The sequence below is a fragment of the Chrysoperla carnea genome, chromosome 5, assembly GCF_905475395.1.
Source record: "Chrysoperla carnea chromosome 5, inChrCarn1.1, whole genome shotgun sequence".
Taxonomy (NCBI): domain Eukaryota; kingdom Metazoa; phylum Arthropoda; class Insecta; order Neuroptera; family Chrysopidae; genus Chrysoperla; species Chrysoperla carnea.
The window spans coordinates 7,088,449-7,109,207 of NC_058341.1; the positions used below are offsets into that span (position 1 = coordinate 7,088,449).

General features: G+C 28.6%; 1 protein-coding gene across 1 annotated transcript in view; it reads right to left on the minus strand.

Moving 5' to 3' along the window:
* Positions 1-20,759, minus strand: part of LOC123301777 (rho-related GTP-binding protein RhoN-like) — a 102,309-nt gene that overhangs the window by 29,610 nt on the left and 51,940 nt on the right. Inside the window, exon 3 of the mRNA XM_044884676.1 lies at positions 2,320-2,514. Coding sequence (XP_044740611.1) covers positions 2,320-2,475 — 156 coding nt within the window. The 5' untranslated portion in view covers positions 2,476-2,514. The remainder of the gene's footprint in view (positions 1-2,319; positions 2,515-20,759) is intronic.

Genomic DNA, 20,759 nt, shown 5'->3' on the forward strand with positions numbered 1-20,759 from the left:
GCACCATATAATGTACACCACACTTAGAGTGAATTTATTTTGAAATGAGATCACCTAACAAAGAGAGTAGATAATTGTACATACAAAAAGCATACATGATATATCTACTTTCTCTCTCGGATGGTCTCATTTCAAAATACAATTCACTATAAAAAAATACAATCGTATACGCATAAATATAATAATAGAGTAATATGAAAGAAAGAAGAAAAACCAATTTATACTCAACCATATATATATATATATATATATATATATATATATATATATATATATATATATATATATATACACTTCATAGTTAATGTCTTCTATTATATTATTATATTCCGAACGGGAGAACAGGCGACAGCTAAAGAGCTAGAGACTCAAGACTGCTGGTTGTGTTTCTTATGTTTTTTTTTTTTTTGAGAATTTCATAATAATATGAAATCGATTAAGTGAAACTTACATCAAATATTTGATTGTACAATCAAGGGTTTCGTAATATATGGTTATGTAAATGATGAAACGATGACAGTAATTGGCCGAAGTAGATCGTAAGAAACAAATCGAAGTAAAAGTTTCGATGAGGTGAGTAATTTTAGTGTTCCTAGTTTCTACCTTGGAAAAAGCAGAAAATAGTTTATTTCAATGTTGACTAAAATGTGAATTGCACTGATAACTTCTAAATCTTAGGACTTAAACCTTTCTCGACAATTTGTAGATCTCATGTCAGTCTTTTTTTGGGTCTCGTGGTATTTATTTTCATGTCGTTAGTTGATAAAATCCTTCTAAATGTAAAACGCAAAAAACACGAACGTTTCCTTACAAAATCTGGCTTTTGCCACTCTTATGCCGATGATTTTCATGATTGAGCTCACAAAATAGTAGCTATTTCGAAAAATGGAAAAGTAATAAAACCTTATTCTAATCGAACAATAATATGTTTTTCAGAACCCATCGAGTTAGTAGCGAAAAACTCCCTATTAAATAAACTCTTATCAATGATTACGAATAAGGAAGCTTTTGGTCTGACCTAAAAGTGAAAGTTTTTTTTGAAGCAGGTTTAAGAAAAGAACGTTTTAATTGAAACGGTATCCTTAATTTTTAATAAGATTTTTCAAGCATAGAATCAAAACAAGAAAGCCAACCGTAAAAAAGACCAATATGAAAAAAGTTAACTTTTTCTTTTATTAAGTGTGTGGTGTGCGTATTAGACCGTGTGCCAATAATAAAGTGAAATTTCTATGAGCCTTTTTGTCTAATTTGAAGGAAGTTTGATGTTTGAAGGAAGAGTGTGTTTGAAGTTCCGTCCATGATTGTTTTTGGTCATGGTTTAAAAAAATGGTTTAGCTTTTTTATAATTCACTTCCTTTTTCAACCCTTTCCACAGTTGCAAAACTTCTTTTTTCACGTATGATCTCTAATCAATATATTTATTTTAACATAGAAAGCAGAAAAGATTTCGTGGTAAAACTAGTCAAGTCAAAGGCTCGATTTTCAAAAATTCGATATTCGAACCACGAATAAAATAGACCGTGGGCATATTAAGTTTGGTAGATTCGCACAAAAGAAAGCCACTCACGAAATTTCAAGTATGTATTCAACCTTTAACAAAACACCGTTTCTGTCCCACGTTCTAAAACCTCATTTTTCTCTATAACAAAAAAAAAAGTTTTATTATAGGCTCACGGTCTTATATATATATTTTACAATAGTTATTTGCCTTGAGTTTTTTTTGTACCTTCTAAAATAGGTTATGTTACGTGTTCATTGTGTTTCCCACAGGAACATACACCGGATATTCATTCAAGTCTTGTCCAAATAAAAAATATAAAAATGTATATATATATAAACGCATAAATTTATGTGGTGTATTGGAATTTATATAAAAAAAAAAACCTCTTAAAATCATTGATAATCCAGTTTATTTTTACACGGTTAAATTACTTTGGGTTATGTAACGATATTCATTCTTATTCGATTTTATTGGGTTTGAATAATCAGCCGGAAGAATAATTTTGCTATTTATACGTTCGTCTTGTTATTCTTATCGATATTCTAACCACTGGACTTTTACATAATATGACAGAGTATTTCAAAATTCAAAAGTTGACGATAGAATCGAGATTAGGGAGCAACTATATAAAACACGACAATTCCAGGAAAGAGTGGGAGAAGATAGGGAATAATTAGTTTAAAAGCTTGGTTTGCCAGACTTTTTTTAGAAGCTTTGGTAGAGGTTAATAAATTTTTGACAATATTTAATTGCCAATTTTTGCCCTAGACATTCTTCAAAAACCATGTAATTATTAAACAAGAAAGGTCTAAGCTTACTTCATTAAATTCATCGGTAATAAAACGTTGGATTAAAGATGTCTTGCCACATCTTGCATCACCACATACGACCACCTTACAATCTTGTGCCACACTTTGTGTTATATCTATACCACCGCCTCCACCAACATCGTCAATATTCGCTGGGTCTACCATAATGATAATTTTATTGATTTCTTATCAGAAAACGAATTTCTGAAACAAAAAAAGAACAAAACTTTAGTATAAAAAGTAACACAGCAGTCTTATAAAAAACAGTTGGTAAAACATTGATGTAGAATAAAAAATTCTAAGCGGAAAAAAAGTGAGATATTAAGGGGTTTTGATCCATAAATATTCACGAAGATAAACGCATCAACAAAAATTTTATAAACTGAGTGTAAACGTTTTTTGAAACTTTTTCTCCAAATGAAAGATTTCTCCAAAATGACTCGACCGATTGGTTTCGACTTTTTCCACAATATTCGTACATATTTCCTTCAGGTATTAATCGAAGGAATAATATTTCTGAAAATTATTTCAATATTTTAGAATACTTTGAAGGAATTCTTTTGAAAAATTACGATTTTTTTTTAAGAAGTATTCATTTAGTTAAAAATCATAATATTGGCTATTATTTCGACTAGTACCTGTATTTATCTATCGACTAAAGAAATTTTCTGGTTTCTTTCATTTTGGATAATCCAAACCAGAGATATGGTGTTCACCGCCAAACACGAATTTTGTCGAATCAAAAAGAATCAACATAAAAATCAAAAACAGTTCACAGTAAATCATTCATAACTTTCCCTTATCGTACACCAAACACTCAACGGCATTGCGTTTACGATGTGCCGGAAAAATATATTTTCTTAACTTTTTTAATAGAAATTCTAAAATATTTTCTTTCAATTTTTAGTGAGTTAACAGTATTTTAATCTAAATTTAATGTTTCCAGATTTGTAAAGCCTATTATTATATTAAATACATATTTTTTTCTAATGCAAATATTTATAGTTTATCTGTAAATTACGTATTGACAAGATTATTGTGTAACAAGTGAACTGAAAACAGTGATAAGAAATTATTTACCAACGTATAATAGTTCTTTTTTTTGTAGATATATTATTAAATCACTTATATAGAATCATTTTTCAATCTTTCATTATATAGTCTTTACTTTAAAATGTGGTTTTAACTTTACTTAGAATTATTTTCGAAATGCCTTTACTCAGAAGACTATCGATACTCATGCAATTAAAGAGAACATAATGAAGTAGTTTGGATAAAACAATATTGATTATGAATGCAGAATTTTGTCAAAAATGTATTTGTGAAAATGATATATCAGAAATAAAAGATATGGTGGAGGTGCATATAAGTGTATAGTATACAGTACTAAAGGATATATTACCCAATTTAATTGCTCTTCCACCATAAATATTTGTAGTTATTTTGAAGTGACAACTTCTTACGCGTTTTGTATAATTTTGATGGGGTGACACGTGAACTAAACACTAAAAATTCAAACTGTCTGGTGGATCAGTGGTATCACTGCTGGACTGTCATTCAAAAAACCTGCGTTTGAAACTCAACCTAGTCAAAATATGTTTTTTTATTATTTATAATAGTTTTTTAATAATTTCAATTAATTTAATAATTTTTAATATTTATTTTAAAGCTTATCGTGCTGACTACTGACGAAAAAATAGACTAACACGGTCTAAAAATGTACCACTTAGGAAAAAACAAGCTAAAGAAATCATATTGAGAATTAATTTTGTTATGTAATTTGTATAACATATTTGTAATAAAATTGCCTATAAATAAAAAGAAAGTAAATTATATTATTGATATTTTGTATTATATTATTTCTCTAATCTATTTTTTAGCTACGGATATCGCACTGCGGAATTCCATACGGGTTGGGATAGATGATAATAATTAATTTAAATATTAATAAAAAGTTATTTCAAAGTTTTAAGCTTTCATTTCTGTCGACAGTACCCTCGACTGATTATCCTTTTTTTTTAGTATAAACGACAAAAAAAGAGATAATTAATTCATGTGTTTTTGTGTGTTATTGAATAGGGTATGATTTCGGGATTGTCTCAAATAAATTAAAGCAATAAAACTGACTCCTTTATCTGTGGTCTTACTTAAATTAAAAGGGGAATGGGAAAAACACAAATTAAAAGATGAATTATTTAAATTTTGAGGTGATTTTGATAAGTAGGGTTTACAAAAGTAGACAGCCTTAAATCGACTAGTTTTGATGAATATATCTTTGACCTATATTAAATAAATATAAATTTTGATAAAATTAACTAGATATATATTTCTATTTATAATAAAAATTCATTAAACTCTCATAGAGCATAAATCAGGAATTAGCAAAAAACAAGAAGTAATGAAAACGTAACGTAACTTAACGTAAAATAAACGTAAATAAAAAGGATTGTGTAGATTGTTGTTGCTGGAGTTGTATATCTAAATAAAACCATAAAAATTATATCTTGCTGTATAACAATATATAAAATTTTAATTAAAATAGTAGTATACCATGCACCACTCACCACTCTCGACACCTCTTTTGTTGTTCATTTTAAAATTTCGATGCGTTTATTCACACGATATCGTACCAAGTTGGTAAACGTTAGTTTACAAACCAATTAATACTATGTTTAAAAAAAAATTGAAAACAAATGTAAGAAAAGTACGTAGGATCAAGTATTAAAATAAAATTGAAAAAAAAACCCACTCCCACTCCCACTCCCACTCCCACTCCCACACCCACACCCACACCACACCACACCACACCCACACCCACACCCACACCTACACTCAACCCAAACCCAACCCAACCCAACCCAACCCAACCCAACCTAACCCAACCTAACCCAGCCTAACCCAGCCTAACCCAGCCTAACCCAGCCTAACCCAACCTAACCCAACCCAACCCAACCCAACCCAACCCAACCCAACCCAATCCAACCCAACCAAAAATTACAAAAATTGTAAAAATTGTGTTTTTTTGAATTTTTTATGATTTTTTCGATTTTTACAAATTGCAAAAAGTGTAAAAAAAGTTTTTGTTTCCGATTTCGATAAAACTAAGTTTATAAGGTAATTGACCCGAAAATTACAAAAATCGTGTTTATTTGACCATTAAATGAGTAATTTTCGAGATATTTTATGAATCTGACTGTAGAGCCAACATTTTTGGAAATGCTAATTTCGGCCTTAAATTGTCATCTAGTAGGTATTTTGGTCGCTAAATATAATTTCGATGTCAGATTACATGAATTCCATCACATATTCCGAAAATCGTGTTTTTTTTAACTGGAAATTACACTTTTTAGCACAAAAACGGCAAATTAAAATATATATCGTCCAAACTGTACTTGCCGATGTCGGATTACACGGATTACACTTATATTTGTTTGAAGTTAAGAAGTTTGGATATCTAATCAAGCTTTAGATATTTTTCCGTGTGTTATCCATACAAAATGATCCCAAGGATCCAGCATGTAACTGAACATAGAGTTCCATCGTACACCGTGCACCGTTTAAAATTCAACTTATTCTCATAAATAAATCCATAAAATAATATATCTTGTATGAGATGCCATACCAGTATACTCTGTAACTGTAATTCTGTGATGTTATTTAGAAAAATAAACATTTATTTTTGTTTAACAGTCAGTTTATATGTTCTGTTGTTATATTAGTTAAAGCTTTATATTCCTTGTAACGAAATGTATTGGATGGCCTAGGAAATAAATGTACACAGTTATAAGAGCTTTTAACGGAACTTGCGAAAAAACACACACTTTTTAAGGCAGGTTAAAACTTGTGTTTGAAATTATTTGTAAAACTTCACGAATGAAGACGAAAAATAAGAATGAAATTTTTCGATATCTGCTTTGGTTGTCGAATTATCGAAAGCTAAATAATTTATAATAAATTTTCAATTTTCGTATATTTTAAAAATTACTCCAAATATCGAAAAATGTTATTCTTACTCTTCATCTTATATTGTCAAGTTATAACATAATTTACCATCAAATTGCCGTGCTCATACATCTTTAATTAGTTTGGCACAAGTGGTTTTTTTATGCCATGTATATGAAATATACGAAGGTATACTAAGTTTAGTCCCAAGTTTGTAACGCTTAAAAATATTGATGCTATGAACAAAATTTTTGTATAGGTGTTCATGAAATCATTTAATCAGGCCATTTCCGGTTGTCTGTCTGTCGTCTGTCTGCCGTCTATCCGTCTGTCATCACGGTAACTCAAAAACGAAAAGAGATATCAAGCTGAAATTTTTATATCGTGCTGAGGACGTAAAAAGTGAGTTCAAGTTCGTAAATGAGCAACATAGGTCAATTGGATCTTGGGTCCGTTTACCCATCCTTTCAATTGTCTGTTTTCACTTGTTTTTGTTTTCAATTTTCTACGTTTTAGAAACTTATGACGAAAGAATATTCATACAGCAAAGTTTATCACAAATATTTCCACAAGGTCTACCAAACTTTTCAATTTAGATAATTCTGAAATTAATTTACAGTCTTCTCCAAGGTAGAAACGGGAAATGAAGTAGGGTATCCCTAGCGTTTCGAATCCTCAAACATTCTGTATATATTTTACACTATACAGTTAAAGATAAAAAGATTTAAAATTAAAAACCATAAATAAAATACATTTAACAACGCAAACACATCTCTCACACAAAAAACAATGTTTTTTGTCTTTGTTTTATGTTTTGCTTTCCTTCATTTTCTCCTCCGTTCTCTTTTGGATGTTTTTGGAGAAAATTTTATATATTTCGGGTTGTTTTATGTATAATATTTATATCTAGTAAATTGTAATTAATTTATATATATTCAAACAATACACAGTGGTTTGAATATTTTGAGTATTACAAAAATTAATAAGTTAGCCTAGCCTAACAAATTTTTCCTTCCAGAAAAATCTTCTTAGTAGAGGGTCTTTTTATATAGGTTTCGGACAAAAGTGAAATGCACCACAAGCTTAAAGTTTTTTGAGAGTTTAAAAAAAATAAGTTATATCAATAGGCATGTTGATTACATTTTTTTTTGGTCACTATCAGGTGAAGCTGAATGGTATCAAGACTGTAAAAAAAACAAGCTTATTTTATTAAAATTGCCTTAGTGTTCGTACATCCTGAAAAGGAAATTATAGTCAAACTTCAGTATCATACTCAATCCTAGTTCTGCATTCTTTAATATTTAATTGACATTGATAAGCTATTTATTTTAAATTCTTACGTAATACCAATTAGATAAGAATCACTATGTACGCTACTATTTTACCATTTATAAGCATATAATTTAAAATTGAATTATAATGAGAAATAAGTGAAAATATTTTAGCTAAACAAGTATGTATAGCATGAAGCAATGTAAGCAAGCTAAAGTTGTTGTGTAATGTTTTTGTTGTAATACATGGAAAATCAGTAAACCGAGAGACACAAAATGTAATGAGAGAGAAGAAATGTGGAGAGAGAACTGATACACTGTAACTACACACTATGGTAGAGCTTTGGTAGAACTTGGTTTGGTTTGGAATCATAGAGAAAAAACTATACTTAAAATATCTATATACAAAATATATACCGTGTGTCAATGGTTCAAAGACACACATCTTATACCGGCATTGAATTCGATCTAAGTTTTTCGGTTCAATTATAAAACGTCCCTCTAATTCATCTAACTAACAAACATTAAATGAATCTAGCTTTTAGTACGTTTCTTCATTCCATTTGAACAAAAAATGGTCTTTATAGAAAACTAATCCACTTCTGTTGGATTTCACAGAAAAAATTATACGAAATAAAAATTTTCATACGAAAAAACAACTTTGAGTAAAACTTTTCAGTCTATTTTCAGCCTAAACTGTACGGTTTGGTGAAAAAAGCTTACCCCGTTAGTTAATAACAACTTGTTAATTTAAAGTTTTTATCTATCGATTATCAGTTTTTTCGTTTGTAGTATTTATATCGATAAAAGTTGTTTTTCAAGCATATGCCAACTTAAAAAAAACCACTCTGTATACAGCATGTTGGAGAATACAGTATGGAAAAAAAAGTTTAAGCTTTAATAATACTGCAATGCATAAATATACAAAAAAGCTTTACATAGAATCGTACATACATACATACATACACACGTGCATATAATTTGAGCATACAGACACACAGGTAGAACAATATTAGCTTCTATAGTTTATTTAAAAATATCAGAAGATTTTCAGAATGATCTCTAACTATTTAAAATAGAATGTCCGTTAATCTACTTTTCTCACAGAAGGGGTATGGGTATGGAAGTTAGCGGGCCATGCTCGAGCATCGGGCCTCGAAGCAATGGTTCAGAGCACCTAGCCAAATAGACCCTTGTACTCTATCCCCGCTACGCTTTTCAGTGGCTATTATAACCAACTGATGTACTGAAATCCAGGATTTGCCTAGCGCTGAGTTTCCTAATTTCTTCTGATTCGACTATGGCCGGACCAAACCATTTCCTTCGCTGCTGTATGAGCGCCGGGCAGTAACAGAGAAAGTGAATCGATGTTTCTTCTGAATTTTCTCCGCATCTGTCACACGCGGGTGATTGTTTTTTTCCAATCTGATGTTGGAACTTGTTCAGGTTATCATTTCCTGTGAGTAACTCTACGATGACTCTAATATCAGCTCTGTTTAGTTTCAAGATCTCCTCGGCTCTGTTACCGAGCGAGTTTCCTTCAGCCAACAGGCTTTTGGCGATTCGCCCTCCCTCGTAGCTGGTCCATGCCTTTAATTGTTGGTTTTTCAGATTATCTCCTAATCTGTTAAGACCTTCTTGGTATGGCATCCTCGCAAGCTTTTCTTGAGTGGGAGCCATGGTCTCACAGAATGCCCTCTTAAGAATTGGAAAATTTTTTCCCGTTAATTAACCACAGGATATTTGATATCAATGTTGAAACTTTTTGTATATGGACCTAAACTGACACATTATCATATCTTTTAAACTTTTCTACAGATAAGGATATCCAACAGAATTATAGTGGGTATCGCCAACCAGTATGGGCCTGACGCCCTGTCTCTATATCATACCCAGCATTGTAGTAAACCCCATATATTTTTACTGTATACCTACTTGAAAAGAAAATGTTGATATTTCTGAATGAACTATATGTGTGCACACAGTGAAGAAGGGTAATAGATACTTTATTCTTATATACAATTTTTTTTTTTACCTAAATGAAAATTAACATCGGAAAATTATGAACTTTTTTCCTACATATTATTAAGCTGAAAATTTATTTTTTTTTTGTTCGTATGATAAAAAAAAAGAGTAGAATATTTATTGTTAGGATTATATATCTACAACTAGGGTAGGATGAAGTTTGATAGAGAAAAAAAGAGGTGGTTTTTTTTTTTTGTTTTTTTAATCGAAGTATATTGATAATGTTGATAATATAGAGATATTTTGTGTAATATATAAGTTTTTGTTACTTTGCTAAAAGCATGTATATTTTTATAGATATAGGTATATTGTTAGAAAATTTCTTTTTATTAAAATATTGTTATCGTTTTGTGTAAATAAAATTGTTTGTTATCGATATGTAAACAAAAACAAAATTATTTATTAATTAATAGCTATTGGATAATTTATTTTGTCTACGCCATTTATTCAAAAGTTTTGTTTTTGACAAATATTTCTTTTATAAAGAAATTTCTATTATAAAGAAAGGTGTATATAGTAGCTAGAATCTAAATTTCATATACAGGGTGAGTCATTTTAATCTTTATACCTAAATATCTCTATTTTTTTATGGTAATTTTTCATGGAATTACACAATAACCATAGATATAAATAAATAAATAAAAAATAAATACATACAGTTAGAAAAAATAAAAATTTTTACTGTTTTCTCAACAAAATTCGAGAGTTTATTCGAAAACTCCATTCTTATAAAATTCCCTTTATTAAGCAATACAAATACTTTTTCATAGAGTGCATTAAGGAAGAGGGGATTACATTTTTAAGGGAGCATCCGCATGAAAAAAACATTTTTTTTGTTATAAATAAATAAAAATTGTTATATATTTTAAATTTTGTTTTATTTTTTAAATTTTCTATCCTATTTTTTCTTTCAGAACAAAATTATCAATTAATTAATTACTTAGTAAAGGTAAGTATTAAGTTAATTATATTTTTATCAATAAGCCGGGTAGCTGTGTGGGTATAGCACTTGCTTATGAATCCAAGGGAAGCTAGACGACATTTATTTCAGGTATGTACATACATTTTTAATTAAAATTTATGCTAGAGTTTACATGACTGAGATAGAGTAGTGGCTAGCGCACTGGACTACGGATCAGGATACTCTGGTTCGTATCCTGCCGTGGTATCGACATAATTATTATTTTACATTTTTAGATAATTGTTTTGAATTAAAAAAGGCAAGTATATAATTTAAAGAGGTTGGTATATTTAATAATTCCTACCTCCTGGCTTAAAAATGATTTATGACATTTGCAGGGGGTGGTACAGACAATTAGATATGAACTGGGGTATCCAAAATCAACTGCTTTATAGTTACATTAGATAGAAATTGTTGAAAATTTGGGAAAAATGTTATTCCGATTTTATTGATCATTACATTTAAATGAAAAATAATTTCGATTTTCCTTTTGTATTAATAAAATTAATCATTTTCATATTTGTTTCAGGTGTAATTTGTACAAGTATTTATAATAAATAAAAAATGGTTTATATTAATTTTTCTGTTTGAACCTATTCAGTATTATTACTTGCCCTCTTACCATTATCCATTTTTAAACCTCAATTTCAGGAATATAAAACAGAACCTACAAATAAATTAATTGACAAATGCTATTGAATTCTTTTTTTATTGTTATAAATAAAAAACTTTATATATTTTAAATTTTGTTTTATTTTTTCTATCCCATTTTTCTTTCAGAACAAAATTCTTAACTAATTAATTATTCAGTAAAGGTAAGTATTAAGTTAATTATGACTTTATGAACAAGCGAGGTAGGTGTGTGGATATGGCAATTTCCTCTGAATCCTAAGTATACTAGTTCGAATCCTGGTAGGTATTAACATTTTTACTTTTAGATTAATTGAATTTTTTCTAATGTTAAAAATTTTCCACTCTTTTTATAGTTTAAATTATATATATATAACCCGCCCTTTTGTTTTTAATAAAGTCAGATGTCATAAATCATTATTCTGTCAGGAGGTGGGAATATCATCTCTCTTTAAAATCATGTTCTTCTGTTACAAAATATTAAATAATTGTACAAAAATGGCTTAGTTGCGCTAAAATTTGAATTGTTTTAATAGGAGAACATGTCATATAGTTTATCTCACTCATATTCTCCTATTACAAAATATCAAAATTGTAGCTCTAAAAATAAAAAAATCGCTCGTTAAGACTAAAATTTAAAACTTTATAATAGGAGAACATGTCATATAGTTCATCTCACTCATATTCTCCTATTACAAAATATAAAATAAATACTTATTTTGCTTGCTTTTTAGGTGTACATGTTAAAATTTATTCTTGTTAAATGAAATTTTATAAGATTTTGTAATAGGGAAACATATTATTACACAAAAAAAATTAATTATGTCCCACTTCCTACTTATGTCATAAATCACTCTTTTGTCAGGGGGTGGGAATTAAAAAATAACATAAAATATACCTCGTCCTACTTTATGTCATAAATCACTCTTCTGTCAGGGGGTGGAAATTTAAGTATCTAATAAAAAAAAATAGTCGCAATAATGCTAGATACGAACCAAGGAACTTTGTAGCCGGAGGCGACTGAGCTAGCCACCACTTCACCTTTGACACATTATTCTTATTAAAAATGTAATACATATACCTTTTACTCTAAAATCGGTCATTCTCGAGATATAGTGAATTTTCAATTTTCGTTCAATTTTACTTATTTTGTACAAAAAACACTTTAATAAAAAAAGAAGAATCTTTGTTGATAGTTTAAATTATTCTAAAGAAAAGTTCCCATAATCACAAGTCATGAAAATGACAGGATTTCATGTTATAGCTAAATTAAAGTTGGAAAATGTACTCATTTGTAAAATATATGCCTATGTGTGTATAGGCAAATACATATACAGATATGTATAAGTACCTGCATACGTATGTTTTTTAATGAAAGGGTGTTGTTTTTTAATTCTTGTTTTTTTGAAGAAAATGTTACGAAATTCAAAGAAGAATCAGTGTTAAACGTTCAGTGGATAAATAAAATGAAGTGTTAAGATCAATGTTTCAGCTACATATATACGTATATGATTTTTGACACTTAAATTACAATAATTTTTACAAATGAGTACATTTTCCAACTTTAATTTAGCGATAACTTGAAATCCTGTCATTTTTATGGCTTGTGATCATGAAAACTTTTATTCAGAATGACTTAAACCATCAAGTGAAAAGTTTTGGGAAATGGAGGGTCTTTTGTTACAATTTTATTAGTTTGAGTATCTTTTAATTTTCAACGGATGAAATTATTCTCACCCATAAAACCATAATATAATAATACAAATGAATGTGGTTTTAATTATTTAATCCACATGTTTGGTACAAAAATAAATAAGATTTTCTTCAAAACATACGACATTTAATAATTAGATTAATTTAAAATTTGTATGTACAGTGTACTGGCAATGAGAGTGTAATAACGTGTTTTCTTTAATCATGGTGGATACGTTCTCTACTTTTCGTTCTGTTTTTAGCGAATGGAAATGGAGCTATTATTACATGGGAAATCGTGAAGAAAGAGAGAACTTAGTCTTAAAAAAACAGACTGTAGTGATTCTACGGATTGTCTTCGATACGCTCGAGCGATAATATAGAACACTTAAGGATGTATGAGCACGGTAGTGGGAGCACAAATTTAAAAAATATATATTTTCAATTTTGATGATAAATTATATTATAACTTGACAATATAAGACGAAAAATAAGAATAAACATTTTTCAATATCTGGCGTTATTTTCGAAATATCGAAAATTGAAAATTTTGTTTAATTATTTAGCTTTCGATATTTCGAAAACCAAGACACATATCGAAAAATTTTATTCTTATTTTTCGTCTACATTCATGAAGTTATAACAAAATTCATCATCAAAGTTGAAAATAAGATAAAAATAATTTCAACCCTTAATCTACCCTGCTCTTACATCCCTTATATGGACGGTGACACTTAGTTTTTTTCTTTTCTAATTCATTGCTAATATTTTTACTTTCTATTAAAAAGTTTTTTTTTAATTTGTTTTCATTCATTCCAAATGAAAATTATCAAAAACTTCCAAAATATGTCGTTTTTTGAGATTCCATAAGAGCCAATGTATTTTATTTCGATTTTTAATGACTTTTTTCTTAAAAATTTGCACGGATACCTAAGCTGAAATTTTAACCACATATTCTTTGAGTAAGCCGCACTTGTTGCATAATATATTATTATGTATTAAAATAAGATACAAAACAAAAAGTAACAACATCTAATTAGTAGCGGTTTTCAAAACTAAAATTACATTTATATAACTACACTGTACTAAATAGCATATGTAAACATATATGAATCACATATATTGAGGTACTTGTATAAGTAGTGTAAGCAAGAAGATATGTGCAACATATTCTGTCTGGTGTGCGCTGCGCGCTGCTAACTAAACAATGTTATTATATATAACTAGCATTATGTTGGTACATTGCAATTAAGGTATTTTGATGCCAAAAAAATGATCCAAAAACATTTGAAATTTTATTTATCAATTAATCATCCTTTTATACGTCTTTTGTGAAAAATTCATATCGATTATCTGAACGGTTTAGGAGAAATTAACTATCATAGTCAGTGCTTTTACCAAATAAAGTTTTTTTACTTTATATGACGATAGGATTCGTATTTTCGGAGAAAATTGCTCTTCATGGACGATTTTGGAGGATATCTCAGAAATTATGCTTCCAATAATTAAATATACCCGATTTTTGAACTTTTTGGGTCAAAATTACCTTATATACTGAGTTTTATCGAAATAGGGGAAAAAAATTTTTTCTCGATTTTTTCGATTTTTTTCAAAGGGGTACCCCTTAAAAAAATTGTAAAAAATCGAAAAAATTTTGTTGTCACCGATTTTGATAAAAATCAGTACATAAGGTAATTTTGACCCAAAAAATTCAAAAATCGGGTTTATATGACGGTTGGATTCGTATTTTCGGAGAAAATTGCTCTTCATGGACGATTTTGGAGGATATCTCAGAAATTATGCTTCCAACAGTTAAATAAACCCGATTTTTGAACTTTTTGGGTTAAAATTACCTTATATACTGAGTTTTATCGAAATAGGGAAAAAATTTTTTTTCTCGATTTTTTCGATTTTTTTCAAAGGGGTACCCCTTAAAAAAATTGTAAAAAATCGAAAAAATTTTGTTGTCACCGATTTTGATAAAAATCAGTACATAAGGTAATTTTGACCCAAAAAATTCAAAAATCGGGTTTATATGACGGTTGGATTCGTATTTTCGGAGAAAATTGCTCAGCATGGACGATTTTGGAGGATATCTCAGAAATAATGCTTCCAACAGTTAAATAAACCCGATTTTTGAACTTTTTGGGTCAAAATTACCTTATATACTGAGTTTTATCGAAATAGGGGAAAAAATTTTTTTCTCGATTTTTTCGATTTTTTTCAAAGGGTAAAAAAATTGTAAAAAATCGTTGGTTTCATTTGTCTGCTTTGAAGTGCCTAAGTAAATAAAACCTTTAAAACATTTTAGTTTTTTTTAAATATCAAAATTTTGATATATATCGGATATATATCAAAAATATCCGATATTTTGATATTTATAATAAATATCGGATATTTTCGAACCCTGATTTTTATGCACAGTTCTTAATTTTGGTATGATTTTTAAGCTTAAAACTTGTAGAATAATGATAAAAATTGTTTATACAAATGGTAAAACATTTTTAAAAGCACTGATTGACTAAAAAACCAACATTTATTACGACTTCTTCATATGCCACCGTGTAAAAAGGGTTGTTTTTATTAATTAATTTATCGTAAACTGTACGTACAGAATTGGCTTGAAATTAATACAGAAGGCGCATTATATACTCAAAATTGTTTGTAAATCTCAAAATCAATTCAAGATACAATTTACGTAACAAAAATAAAGAAGAAATCGAGAATTAGCGAAGCATGCTGTAAATACTTTTTAAACGATTGCTAAGGGCGTTGTGATCAAAGTTCTTATTCATTTTTCGGACTAGAAACTAATTTTTTTCTATCTTTTTTCAGTTTTTGATAATATGAAGTGTACATTATACATTATATAACAATAATCCAACCCAAAGACGAAGTACAGTGAAGGTATTTTAACGAGACAAAGAAACTCATCATGCACACAAACTATCCACCCGAAGATAATGAATAATATTAGGTTTTGTAGTAATAATATATAATGTTTTGGTGTGCGATATAAGACTAAGAAATAGTGTACGTATATAAGAAATTACGATGGCTATAAATGGGGTGTGGATGGGGTTGTTGGTTAAATTGAGGATAGACGACTTGAACTGTTAAAAGATGGTAAGGTACAATATACTTTAGTCTTCTTGGCTACTATAATAGTTATAAGTTATATATATCATATGATTTTAATTACTATCTTAAAGTTGATTTAATACCACTTTAAATATGTATATTAACTATCAGAGGGTTAGAGGTATCTTTCTAGCATAGAATAAGTAAGTATACTTTAATATTAGTTTAGTTAATAAGTTATATTATTATAATAATAATGTAGACTGAGTGAGTTATTTATAAGTTTTAGTAGATACTAGCTGTGAACTACCCGCTTTGCTGGGCAACATCCCCACTTGCACCCCTCCCTCCACATTTCCTTGCGTTGGATAACAGTTTTGTAATGTACACGTCATGCTCTTTTATTTGATACCCCACTTAGGTATATTTGTAAATATTCGATAATTCCTTCCTACTTTCTCGCTACACCTTTCTACCCTCCGAAGGTTAAAAGTAGATAAAAACAATAGATCTTTGAAGCTGGTTGTATATCGTTTCAATATTTGAGCTTAATCGATGCACAACTTTTTTAGTTTTTGAAGCATATCCCTTTTAACCCCTATTTCAACCCCTTACTCTACTATAATATGGATGTATTATACATAAAAACATTCCTCTTGAATCACTCTATCTATTAAAAAAAACCGCATCAAAATCCGTTGCGTATTTTCAAAGATTTAAGCGTACATAGGGACATAGGGACAGAAAAAGCGACTTTGTTTTATAATATGTAGTGATTAAAGTATGGAATAAATGATAATATAAAATACTTAAAACTCTCTTAAAACTTGTATGGTAGACTATAATCGTATCCTACTAATAGTAGGGAAGAATTGTCCTAATCAAAATCCTTAACTTAACAGACGTTCCTCTGGAAGGAGAAAAAACTATGTTTTCTTAGAAAATCTTTAATTCGTGTATATGCATTATCATTTATGTCCCTTTATGAGCAGGTAAATTTTTGGTTTAGAGCTGTTATAGTTTACTTTTTTTACATATGAATAGTTCTGTAAATATCGCACATCGTTGTGTGCGTAGTCATGGTAGGGACAATAAAATCGATGCCAGCGTTTCCAGTGAAAAATTTTCGCGATAAAGGACACTCTTATAACTAATTTGCAATTCTTTACATGTTAATGTTATAGAAAATGTCAAATTAAAATAATTGAAAAACACTAATTAATTAAACTTAATGCATTAAAAATTGTGAAAATAAGAAATCAAATTGCATCAAATATTATTTTTCAAATGTAAATTATCATAATTATTTATTTTAATTTGTGAGATAATAATATTAAATTTTCAATGTAAGTCATAAATGCAATCCATACAATTATATATGCATCCATACAATTCTATAATTAGTAGTGTATCGTTACCATGGAAACGCCTCCAAAAAAACTCACGCACGGTGCTAATACACGATTTAAAGATGACCTTAATAAATAGGCATTAGAAAACTCGTCTCAATTCATTTTCGTGTTCCACGAATTCATTTAAACTAGTTTATAAGAAGTATATGAGAAAGCCATTTTATGCATTTTTTTTTTTAAATTAAATTAATTGAATTTGTGTCGGTAATTATAAAAAGTCAATTGATACTAACATTAAATAAATTTTATAAATATTAATTAATAATTTTTGTATAAATAGAATATTTTAATATCATAATTTTCTTTTGAAATATATATATATATACTTAAAATATGAGAATATAAGATACTTTATAAAAGAAAATTTATGTATTTATTAAATTAATAATATTAATAATTATTATTATTATATAAATATGAAACGATATATATACTTTATTCATTACGTCTTTATGAAAACTTAGTTTGTACTATAACTAATGAAGAACGCTTGTTAAATAATATGAAATATTATTTTTACAATCTACAACCGAAAATGACCCAATTTATGGTTCACCACGAAGATATTGATCACATTTTCTCATTTCTTTCTCACGAGAAGGTTAAAAAGTATTTCAATGTTGACTTAAATGATACAAAATTTCGACAGTCAACCGATAGCAATGGATTCTTGTTATTAAAAATCAAATGAGTTAATTGTTTAAATATTCTGTATAAAAAGTATTGAATGTCAGATGCTTGCATTATTTTTTAATAAATTAGAAAAGTATAAAAAACCAATACAATTATGACGAGTTTTTTTTTGCGTCCATTTGTTTTGGTTTTCGATAAAGTATTTTCTAGAATGTTTTTTCGTTTTTCAGAATCTTTCACAAGATTACTAATTGAAGCTATCTGCAAATCTTCAACTGTCCATCTTTTATTGTTTTAGAGAAAATGGAAATTTAAAAAGAATTATTTCGAAGCCGAAATTAGATTAAAAGAATATTTTTAGCATAATATACTAACCTACTTTTATATTTTTAATAGGCTTTTCCTCAAAATACAATTTGCGCAAACTTACGCTGTTTTCTATCCATGAAGGCATAATTTAATTAAGATTTCGTGTTCAGGCTAAACTTTTCTCTTAACCTCATAAATTTGACGACTGTGTGTTCTAGACATTATTATAATAATAAGTATAAAAGTTAAGTTAATAATATTATTATTTAAGCATATTTTATAATAGAACAAGTGAAAACAAACAATTGACTGAATTAATTGTTGAAATACCATGCATAGTCAGTGTTGATTTCTTTATCACATAACACATACAAACATGTGACACATACATAACTGATAATCAAGTATAGTACATATTATAAAATTTCCGCCTAACTGGCGCCCTCACGGGTAAACAGTGATGTTTACGAAAAAATGTTTCAAACAAAAGTTGTTTAATTTTTGATAAAGAACATTTTTTATATTTAAACTTTTGTTCTATCTCTAACGGTTTACAAGATGGATCCTACGAACCCAAGACCCAATTGACCTATGATGCTCATTTACGAACTTGACCTCACTTTTTACGTCCTGAGTACGCTGTAAAAATTCTTCAGCTCGATATCTTTTTTCGTTTTTGAGTTATCGTGACGGACGGACGGACGGACAACCGGAAATGGACTAATTAGATGATTTTATGAACACCTATGAAAAAATTTTTTTCCTAGCATCATTATTTTTAAGCGTTACAAACTTGGGACTAAACTTAATATACTATGTATATTTCATATATACATGGTATAAATATAAACCTTATATTGCTCTGCCGTGCCGTGTATATGATAAAGCTTTTCAATATAAAGTACAACCATAAGTAGACTCTATATAATATTAATAAAGATTCTAATAATATTTTACTTTGATGTTGTGCTCTCAGAAAATAGCGAAAAAAAAAAGAATACACAACGAACTCAAATACTCTTTAGCGTTCTATGTTCGTTCGTTGTGCATTATTCAAAATTAGAAAATTCTACTTCTTATAATTAAATTGTCTTTTGTTTTTCATCATCGACAGACGAAGTATAAGTATATGAAAAGGAAGGAAATGAGAGAAATAGATGACGGAGAAACAAAGAGAGAGATAAATATTTAAAGAAGATTATTTTAACCAACCATCAAATTGAAAATAGTTAGTTAGGTTCATCTTTAAGGATATTCGATTGCTGATACAAACTATTATCAATCTAGCTTATTTTCTACAATATTTCCTTAAAAAAAATTAAATTGAAATTGGTTTTTGGTTTTCGTCCAGCGCCGTTTTGAGCCTACTGGATTATGTTTCACTTTAATAAATATGGTGGGAGCGCAAATAAATTTGATATTCTCAGTTAAAACTGATATATTGCATAAGTTAATTGCGCTCCCAACATTTTTGGTAGCTGTGACTATTATATTTATATTTTATGGGCAATCAATTTTGACCGTTTAAAACACGAGATAATTATTGCCAAAGTTCCCAGTTTTGACGTGGTCCTATTTTTTTCTATTCTAAAAAAAAATTCCTTTTAACTCTAAAACTTTTCTTACAATTCTATCGAAAGATTGAATGGGGGAAATTGCTAACTTTACATCTGATTATCTCACGATCTAAACGATCAAAAATTCTGCAACTTGGGGATATCACAGCTAATATTATTCTGAGTCTGTAAAAAATAGACCAAATCTGTCGACAAGTCCGTTCATGCTGGAAATACCTCAAAGATGAGAACCTCGATAAAAGTCACGATTTACTATATTACTTGAATAGCCTTAAGGAATGCCATTTAATTTATTAATTTTATTTGAAGTTGTGAGTATAAATAGTCACGTTTTTTCAAAAGTACACCTTGTAAACATACATACATAAAAGGTTTTCCATTAAGAGTAATAGAACTATAATGTAAATGAGATATCTTTAAAATGCATTTATTTGAGTGTGCCATTACACTGAGATCAGTCAGTTTAAACCAATAATATAATTCTTCGGTGATTCGAATACATAGACCAATCAAAATATCATCAGTAATATTGTATAGAAATTTCGAAAATCACATTGCAAATCGGAGGCGCAACATGTTGGGTTCAACATTGCATGCAATATTGTAGATATGACCATTTAAATTCGGATCTTCTTAGTGGAAAACCTTTCTATATCATTACATACACATGTAATGTGTAGCATTATATACTCATCTTTAAATTTATATGAAAAGCAGATAGCACGAAATCGTACACGGAATCCTTCTAGTTCTACATACATTATTAGAAACAATTCCATTCTTGGATCACATATTTTTCGTAATACGTGTTTGTATATAATATTTTGTATTATATAGTGAAGGTTACCTTTATGTTAGTTCTATTTCTAAAGCTTTTAAAGCTTGTTTTATAAGATCAACACGAAAGATGTTTCAA